The sequence below is a fragment of the Coturnix japonica genome, chromosome 4 (genome assembly GCF_001577835.2).
Source record: "Coturnix japonica isolate 7356 chromosome 4, Coturnix japonica 2.1, whole genome shotgun sequence".
Classification (NCBI taxonomy): Eukaryota; Metazoa; Chordata; class Aves; order Galliformes; family Phasianidae; genus Coturnix; species Coturnix japonica.
Genome location: NC_029519.1, coordinates 29,940,277 through 29,950,888, shown reverse-complemented (window position 1 = coordinate 29,950,888; position 10,612 = coordinate 29,940,277). Strand labels below are relative to the sequence as shown.

General features: G+C 36.0%; 1 protein-coding gene across 5 annotated transcripts in view; it reads right to left on the bottom strand.

Moving 5' to 3' along the window:
* Positions 1–342: 342 nt before the first annotated feature.
* The window catches only part of ARFIP1 (ADP ribosylation factor interacting protein 1), a 34,079-nt gene continuing 23,809 nt past the window's right edge, over positions 343–10,612 (bottom strand). For all 5 annotated transcript variants that reach the window (XM_015861308.2, XM_015861309.2, XM_015861312.2 and 2 more), the window contains 3 exons: positions 7,404–7,561; positions 3,997–4,171; positions 343–1,946 (listed from right to left, as the gene is read on the bottom strand). In XM_015861308.2, coding sequence (XP_015716794.1) covers positions 1,791–1,946; positions 3,997–4,171; positions 7,404–7,561 — 489 coding nt within the window. In that variant the 3' untranslated portion in view covers positions 343–1,790. The remainder of the gene's footprint in view (positions 1,947–3,996; positions 4,172–7,403; positions 7,562–10,612) is intronic.

Here is a 10,612-nt window from a genome sequence, read left to right as displayed (position 1 = left end):
TCAACTGCACTATCATGCAGTTTACTTCTTACTTGTACCACCATACTATACACATGCCAAGATTCAGAGTAACTAGAAGCCAGCACCTTCATTTAGGCTGTAAAATATGATGAAGGTACCTTTCTAAGTTTAAAAATCAAGAATAGCGAAGGATTTGTTTCCTTGAGTTTGCATTCAGCTTCACCTTGCATGCTGTTAAACCACTCTGAAACTAAAGAACAATTATCATTGTTATAACCTACTATTGGCTCACATCCATACCCAGCAATGTCTGGTAACTCAAGCACAGAGCTCTTGCTGCAGAAGTTGGGTTGCGCTCTTAACCATCACAAGTCAAAGAAGTTTGGCTGCAAACATCTTTAATATGAATACAAAATTCACATAGGGTATACATTCTGGGGAACGTAAATTAACTATTACAAGAGATTCTGACAGAATCAAAACATAAAGGAGACTGTCAGGCCAAGAATTTAATGAGGAATGATTAAAAAGTTTGATTTACAGTTACATTACAGTTCCGTTAAGCATTGAAAACTTTAAGAATGTCAGCTGAAAGGCATTTGAACATACAGTACATAAATCATACAATCCACACAGTTGTAAATAACATACCTGAAGTATTTCAGTTTTACTTCATAGAACACAAAGCAGTATAACATGTGCAAACGAGGACTCCAATAAACTGAATTTAAAATGGATATGATAAAACTGACAGGATTTTACATTTGAAGAAGGACTACGCTACAGACAGAGAAATTAAAAAGAAGTATCCTCCACATTGCTCTCATTACTCGAGTACGCTTTTCAATTAAACAGAAAAATCATACTGGCCCAATTTCCTCGCTCAAAACTGTATCTGTCCATGAAGGTCAACTAAAGCTTTTACTTGCTCTAAGTGTACAAACAAACAGCATTTACACAGTCTCCTTTCCCACGCTGGGAACTGACAAACCGTTACATGAAAGGGGTTTTAGATTATGTACACTGGTTGAAAATATTATCTTATAAAAAGGCACATACCTGTGATTTAAGGCTAGTATGGTTGTTTTTTCTTTTCCCATAAAGTAACATTTTAAATGAAATTAGTACATCGTATGGTTGGCTTCTCTCAGCAAACCACTTGGTGCAAAGCAAAGATGTGTGCTTAGAAGCCTCAGACTGACTGTGATTCTTGCTTTAGTGTTGTTTTTTTAACTCTACAATGGAAAGGTACATCTTTTACAAAGGCATCTGCTGCAATTCCTCTAGTCAGAGCCAACCGCTACTGCTGCCTTATACTGTACACATGTACTGCATACAAGCCTTATATTATTAATTTGCAAAATATTCTTTTAACTCTCTCCTTTTTAAAAGTCATATGAAAATGATTAAAGATGTTTTCTCTATTTGTCTATAAAATACCAGATGTTGGTACAAATCACATAAATCTCCATTTGGAAATATTTTAACTAGCCACCAAAATGACCAGAAATCACAAACATAATTTGTCAGTGCAAATCTATATAGTTGTTTTCTTCTTTTCCCCCCTCCCTCCCTCTCTCCCCATCCCAGCTACAGAAGTAACCACCAGGCTTCACATACAAAAAGAGTGCTCTGTATTTGAAATGATAGAAATTATGTTTAGTTACCCATTTCCCCAACAAATTCAGTTTTACAGTGTCATAAAAGGGAAAAAAAAAGTAAAAATTAAAGCTCTCTGTGCAAGAATCACTAGAACAGTCCTCCAACCCCAACCCTTAATTCTTATTAGATTTATAGATTTTAGGTTAACATTGGGTCCTCTTCTTTGATTACTGTTCTTCAAGCCAGGATGGAGCATCTGCTCCAGGAGTTTTCAATTTGATGTGAAACTGTTTAAGTGTCTGTTCAAGCTGCTTTTGATTCCCAGCGAAGTACGCTGCAATAGCATTGTGGAACAGGACAAGCTGATTGTGCAAGACCTTCACCTGCAAGTAAGGGAAGAGATTCGTTAAGATGAACATTCAGACTGCATACGTATATATATCCATTGCTACAAAACAGGCTTATTGGAGATGCTCAGACTTCACACAAGGTTATTTAATGTGAGTTTAAAAATACATATACAAAATGCAAATAAAAATTATGTAACATTAAAGTGATCCAGTATTTTCATAAAGCACACTTAACAGTCAATAGCAACTCAACATACATATGTCTGTCTGAGCATAATGTCTGCTGTTTATTTCCATGGCAACTACAACAGATACAAAGAGCACAATAACACTGATAGAGCAAATTCTCAGCTACAATTTTTTTTCCCCAACATGGTCACCACTATTAGCAATGTATTTTCAACAGCAGTGAACAAGAGCCTGCATGCTGCACTCATAAAAATCTGCATGGCTGTCTGGAACATGGCTTGTCTTTCACATTGCTGTCACCACTGCTGAAACTCACCACCCACCGCCTCACTGTGCTCACATCCACTGCCTGGTTTCCATGAACGCTCAGCAAGTGTCAATGAATTTCAACTAGTGTCATTTTTTCCATGAATGCAATGCCACATCTTTGTACCATATGCATTTCCATGTCAGATACCATTTTGTCAAACTGCCCCTCTGCTGCCACCTGTCTCACAGCAACAACATGTAAGGGAATACTGGCCGGAAGGTTCAACTTCAACTGCCATAACACCAACATCAGCTTCTTGCCCACCTTCTCAAAGCAATCTCAAATCTCAAAGCAAAAAACACTAAGCATGCTTTTCATAGAATCATACAACACTAAATTTGGAAAAGGCCAACAAAATGTAATTAATAATGACTAGAGATTTGCATGTTCTAGTATACTGTAACATTAAGGTCATGCCTTGTTTTATGTAGCTATTCAAATAACTATATTTGAGTTGGTAAAACAGCAAAAAGGAATTTACTTCAGTAAAGCTCTTAGTAAAGAATTATATAAGCCAATATTTGAAAGTACAGAAAGTCCTTCCTATGTCTTATTTGGGAACAAGGTTACATGCTCCCTTTACAAAATATTTTGACATCTCCAATGTCAAAACAGAAGAGTTAACCAGTGATAAAAAGGCTTAAGCCTGCAACAGTCCCCTCTGTGTTCATCTAGGGGGGAAAAGAAGCAGTAGGATGGAAAAAAACAGTCTTTCAGCAAAAAAATTTGTAGGCTACAGCTGTTAACAGGATGCCTGATCTAATCCAAGACTGTCACTAAGAAGACAGTTTCACCCTAGTTTCACCTTAAACAATCTAATTAATGAACAAAATTCACATCTTGAAAGAGCATCCTTTTTAAAATTTAATTAGAAACAATTTAGAAGGATGTTGTTATCAAAGAAAGCGCAATTTAACAGCATGTCCTGTATGACAACTGTATTTTTCTCTGGCAAGCATAGTAAGAGGGGTAAGAATCCTGTCATTAGGAGGGCAGAGATGAAACGGCACAGATGGAATGCACACCTTTGGAGACAACAACTTCAAGCCTACAGTTCAAAAGCCCAGTTTAGAATTAAGAAACTGTAAGGGCATTAACCGTAGAAAGATGCAATTTTCAATTCAAGTTTTTCGTTTGTTTGTTTGTTTTTTTAAATTAAAGAAAGCTTCATTTTGAAGAAACCTCTTCACAGCTCTTTTTAATTTCTTGGTGCATATCCCTTAGGACAGCACTGTTACATGTATACATTACTGTAATCTTAAATCGAGGGTTATATGCCTTTATTAATGATTAAATATTGCATTTTTCCTCCTACGTCAATACACAGTAAGTCTCCCGTATCAACAAGAAACTTAGTGCCATAAGGTTTGTCATCTGTAATTGCAGCTACTTAACAAAGGCCTTTTCAAGTTGCCTCCTCCAGAAGTATATTCTCCAGTGATACACTAATTCTGAAAATTTAGGTTATTTTCTTTGCTAGCTCTACTTCTAAATTAAGATGTATTTTAGGATGAAATAGCTAACGCATTTTTAGCAAAGCAGAGACTTCTAGGACAAAAAGTAATACCAGAAGTTGTAGCTTACCTTATTTTCTTCCAGAAATTTCAATTTGATAGATACATCATTACGCATTTTGTCATATTTCTCTTTATGTACTTGAAACATCTGTTGTGATTGCTCAATCTTTGGTAGAGTGCTTGCATCACGAGGACCAAGATTCAGCTCTTCCAGGTCTGTTCGATAAGCATCATATTCAATCCTGTGAAGAAAGAGGTGTAGGAAAAAAAATCTAAAGGCAGAGTGCCTCAAAACATACTTCACATATAGGGCCAATTACAAGAGGAAATTATCAAAACAGTCAAGTATGGGAAGCAAAGTGATGAAACTTGTCAATTTTGTTGATAAATAGGAGGAAGAAAAAAAACACAACTATACATACATTATAGAAAAATGCCTCAACAAATACTCTTGCCCTTCTGTTCCTGTCTCGGCCACATGCTTCCAGCCTTTTGTTTTCATAGAATCATATAATGGCTGGAGACCTCAAGGATCATCAAGCTCCAACTCCTCTGCTGCAGGAAGGGTTGCCAGTAACTAGATCAAATACTAGATCAGTCTGTCCAGGGCCCCATACAACCTGGCCCTAAACATCTTCAGGGACGGGGCATCCACAACCTCTTTGGGCAACCTGCTCCTGCTTTGTGCTGGCCTCAGGTCAGGTTATTTCCTGGAACATGTCAACTTATTAACGCAGTTATCTAGTCGGAACTAGTCTTTTGTCACTTTTCTGTTGCTGAGTCAGCTCCTTAAGAGTTTTCAGCAAGAGAAGCACTAAGAGCTGGACATCTCTTTCAAGTGAGCAGTGGCTCACTTACTGTGTCACAAAGATTTTAAAGCATGTTCCAATTACAGTCACTACCCCAGAACTGTTTGTGGAAGTTGAATGCCCTGAGAATAGAAAGGCTGAAAGAAAAGATGTTATTCATACCCTCTTGATGGTCCATCACATTAACATAGGAAATCAGATACACTGGACCAACACAGACACTGAGGGAGCTGAGTCTTAACAATAAACACTTGAGTCACTCAAGCAAACACTTAAGCTAATTCTGCAATGAATGCAGAACGAGTAAGACTAGGTAAAAATTGTTTTCTAATTTACTATTAACTACCAAAGTCAGCAGAAATTAAGAAGTAAACATATGCCAACAATGAAAACCATAAAATATGAAATTCTGTCCTAGGCACTGCTAGTAAAAATGGAACTCGTGGCATAGGTGTTTGCTTGATAACATTTTATTGACCCATCTAGTTTTCATATCTTTCTAAATAAGTAAATAAATAAATAAGCTAAAACTCCTTGATATCCTCCCATGTTAGATGTTATCTTTTATCATATGAAGACATTTGTAGTTATACCTTCTCTCCTATTGTAATGGGAAAAAAAAATATCAAAGCAGTCCTCTACTTAGAGTACTTTAAAGTTTTATTTTATTCCACTGTGCATTGTCTTTAGAAGCAACAGGTAAACTTCCATTAACAAAATTATTTGATGTTAAGTTTTCTATTCATAAGTATAAAGCAATTTTTAAGTGGGAAAAGCACCTGTGGAATATTACTAGTGTAAAGATATCATTACATTTCTCTTCTGCTATCCATTGTTACATAAAAGCCTACTGAACAATGGATCCTTGCCAGATAAACTATTTTTACATTGAAAAATATTAGTACAGATAGATGAGACAGAAACACATTGACAACGTTTCTCTTTTCTTGTTCCCCTTCTCCTGCTGTACAGTACAACTCCTTTGTTCAGTGCTTTCACTGCTTTGTAGCACTTGACCAGGTACAGCAACTGACAATAGCCAGAAATCAGTCAGGGTCATGGACAGCCCTGCCCAATGTGACACTCTTCCTCCCATAGTTTTCTTTTAGTTTTAAAATAATGGAATGTACTGTATCAACATGTGATGAATGCCAATTTTAAAGGAACAAATCAATCTATTTCTGGCTTTGTAAATACTCTCTCTCACATAGACAATTCTGAAACTGGAAGTAATGGAACTAAAAACTGTTAATACAAATGACTTCTGGGCTGGTAGCACAAGCACTCCAAAGGATTATATAATATTTTCCGAGATAACAGTAATTACAGAATTCATGGGGCTCTTCCTGATTCTCACTGCCACCGAGATTCAGGCTTTATTTAAAGAATTTATGACATAGTTCCAAAAAGGAAACAGATGAATAAAGAACTGACAGAAGGGTGGGAAACTGATGAATACTGAAGTCCAACTGGAGAGAGGAAAGATGAGGCACAGAAATGTGAACTATTCTTTCACTGCAAAGACTGGTTATAAATATATGTATATACACACACACACACCTGACATATATATATATATATATATATATATATATATTTGCTTTATCAAAGCAACAAAATATTTTCTTCAATGAATGAAAAGAAAAAATCATGAAGGTATTACAGGAGGGAAGAACCATACGTTCAGAATAACTGACAAGACCATTCATAGATTTATTTTGTTTAACATTCCAATAGAAAGCCTCAAAAATGTATGGACTGATTTTTATTTTAGTTTAGTTCTTTACACTGAAGTTAATTACACTTTTCAGGTCTTCAGCAAGTTACACTAAATGAAAAAGCAATAACTTGCTTCTTTGCGTATAAAAATGCTTAAGCATCAAAACAGCAGTGAAAACAAGGCAGGAAAAAACCTTCAGAACTCAAGAAATGAGCAATTTTTGACTTAAAAATAGCAAAAATAGATATGCATTAACTACATTTTTCAGCAAATTAGAAGAATGACACTATCCTCTTTCATGAACCTGAAAGTCAGAAAAGAACAAAGCACCAATAAAGATCACAACTCCAACCACACAGAAGAAGGAAGCCTTGCTTAAAGTTCTGCACTGCATCCAGAGTAAACTCCAGGATGGGAAACTCATTATATATGGCTAGATATTATTTGCATATTAAGAAATGCCTCTTTATCACCCTCTCCCCACCCCCCCAGACCAAACTTGCAACTTCTACATGAGAACTGAAGTGTGAGTTACATGCACTGGGCATCAAAAGAAGCTCAGTATAAATTGTCTTTAATTCAAAGATGATTTCACTAATTACAATATAGCTAGATACAAAGGTTAATCTGGAACTGTTACTTGGCACAGATAATCACCTTAAGCTAGCAGACAGGCAAATAACAGCTACTAACTTGCCAGAGAAATAAAGCTATGAAGTAAAATTACGCCTACAACAGAACATTTACAAAGCATTTGAAGATGTGTGTAGTGAGGTGGTTAACTTTAAAACCCAGTTATATGAGAATTGTTATTCTGACCAGGTTTATAGCTGACAGGTTAGTCGCTCAAATACAAGAACTAAACTGATAAAAACCTTTTTTTTATTTTTCTTCCCCCCCCAAGTATTAATTTGTAATGAAAATAGCTAGACATAGAATAGCTACCTGGCACTTTCATATTGTTTCACAGTCAATAACGTATCCTCAATTGTTTTATTCACCAGTGTATTCACACTGGCAATAAAAAAGTTAATAGCCCCGAGAAGAGTCTCTCCATTTTTAGCTAGAAGTTTCTGCGTATCTGCATTGTAGCCAAACTCCTCCTATAAACAGAGAGCAGAGAAAACAAAACTGCACATCATTTCATATCATAACATTCATCAGCAACTATATAAAAGACAAAAACACAGATACACAAATTCTGACATTTCTGTTCGGATACAGTTACTATTAAACGAGCAAGATTTCATACAATATTCAGTTCACAGTTTTTATGAAATATCTCAACATCAGGAAAGTACTGGTTACAATTTTGATATCATATGATGTTAAAAAAATGCTATTTCAGAATGATATTCCCCTTCAATTCCAAGCCCTTCAATTCCAAGATCTTAAACATTACTTAAAAGTGCTAATGTAACTTTCACATTGTCGTTCAGCACTGTTTTAATCCAGCATCTCTCACATGATTGCCTCAGTAATTCTTTAATGCCAGCAGGAATATCACTATGTTAAATACAGTAAAATAACTCACATGGGCACACAGCATTAATTAGCTGGTGATTTTTACTCTTCACACATTCTGGAAAAGAGCACTGAATTTAAGAAGTCTTATCACATTTTAATAGGCTGTAAATGACCAAAAAAGCAGAGCATTATAACAGTTAGCAAATAACAATGTACATAAGCCACAAAATTTAAAGTGATCAGGGAGAAAGTATTTCCAATTCATTTTAGTCATGTTTGGATATATGATTGTTACTGCCTTTTTTTGACAGCAGCATAAGCACTGACCAAGGCTTCAACAGTTTTCTAATCCATGGATGCCAAATAAATCCAATTATTTATGTCATCCATATGGCATCTTCATATACTGCAGATGGGAGCTCTCACAAAATAGTACAGTTTCTGGTTGTAAGAATTATAAAACACTAGGAACATATTTGGAAATCGGTCTTTTTAGCCTTGCACCCTGCCAATAGCTGAGTCATAAGTGCTGCACTCTCCCAGTTTCTTTTCATCTCTCTAGATGAAACGCCGAAGCCAAATGGTATTTCATGTAAACATGAATGACTTCATGACAGAAAGGCTAATGAACAATGGCAAGGAGAGGTCTCTAGAAGAAGTAGAAAATGAGATGTAGTGGAAACAAGTAGTGTAATGGAGAAAAAAGAAAGAGAACTTAAGGCAAATTTTCTTGAGCTAAGGGCCTAAAATGCTGCTAGAATATCTCAGTCTCCTTTCTTTACACACTGCTTGTGGGTAGGCAGCCAGATCACTACAGATCTTGTTGATATCAAGAAAAATTATTTTTCATCTGGTTTTGCTCTGACATTGCTAATTAGACAGCAACATAAGCACTAGCACAGAGAATAAGAGCACATATGCAAAGACAAAAACAGAAGTAGGACTGCCCCTCTGGCAGTATTCAGTGTTATCTTTCCCTCCTATAGGCAAGACCACAATTAGCCTTCCAGCTGGTCCTGTGACCCAGATTACCACAGACACAACTGAGCAAAACTAACAATTCAAAGCAGGACGGTAAGAAGGATGGGACAGCAGTAGTCTACAGTGTTAAAATATACGTGCTAGTCACCAAAGCTGTCTTTCTTCTGGTTCAGAGTTTTGATAAAACTTGAGTTTTGTCCATGACCTCTGCAGACACCTCTTATGAAAGACAGGAAATCCTTTCTGTATGGGAGTTTATACTCAGTTCATGCTCTATGCACAGGTCAATTACAATTGGAATTCACCACTCTATATAATTAGAGGCATATGAGCCTGGAACCATGAGTTAACTTTGTATCCAAAAGAGAAACAGCAAAACATATTTAAGCAATGCCTCTGTAGATACCATATTAAGATCTCATTTTGTTAACATGTATAAAAAAACCCTACCTTTAACATGTTATTATTATTTTACTTATCAAATTAAACACTGAACTGTTTAGAAGTTCTGCTTTTAGTCCTGCACAAGTTTCAGAGGCAATGTTATCCAAACATTCAAGAATAGGCCAGGCTACAGATGGCAATACAGTAGAGATTAAACAAAGGGAAAACACAAAGAGGAAACAGACAAACATCAGGCAAGTCTCCAAGAGGCAAAGGTTAGATAACTTTTATTACAGCAGCAGAAACCTTTATTTGATTTTCATGAACAGCCCCATTCAATAATCTACATGAGAGACGAGTGACTGAAACCAATTCCAAGACCAGTAAGAGATGCTGAAAGAACCTGGAGGAACTGTATTCCCACTAGAAATACAAGCTATTCATGGAAAAAGCAGTCATTAAACAAGACCATTGATTCCAGATTTAATCCAGGATTTAAAAGAAACATCCAGCTTCAGCATGCACTTCATAATAATCACTAACTTCTGCCACAAACCACATACCCAAAGTTGAGTCAAGAGTCAACTGATAACTCAAAACTGCTCCTCTTAGGAGATTTAATTTCTTATCTTCTAGAAGTGGCATATTTTGAGATTTTCATCTGTTAGGCTTTAATATTAAAATTTGCTGTACTCCAGTGCAAGTCTGATTTATTTATTTATTTTTAGCTAGTTACTGGTTAAAAGTTCTTCTACACAAACATTAATTCCATCATTCTCCCTAAGTCTCAATAAGAATAAGTGATCATGAAAAGGGAAAAATAAACATAAGTGCTACATTTAATAACAACAAACTAAATTTGGACTTTTTCCATCAGACACGCTGTAGGGAATCATTAAGCCCCTTGATACTGGCTTCCCAAGAGATCAGGAAGGGTATCAAATCAATTTAACACTGGAAGTACAGAAGGATTTACACAGAAGCAAACTAACTTCTTTTTTGTATGCAACATCTACCTTCTGTCTTTCTTTACGAGAGCTTTGTGATCGGTAATAAAGTGCCAGTGCTACATAAATTTGTAAACTTCTAAGAACAACCCAAATGCAGATATCTGAAGATTGCCTCCCTTGCTCACAGACTCCAAACATAAAAGGGAAAATTAGTCCTATTAGCAGCATAATTATGATTTAAAAAAAAAAAAAAAACGACTACAAGATGAAATCTCAGTGCATGACTCTACTACAGAAAAATCATTTACTCACATTAAACATGGAAGTGAAGTAATGTGCCCTACTCTACCCACTGCCGGGCATATTTCCCCA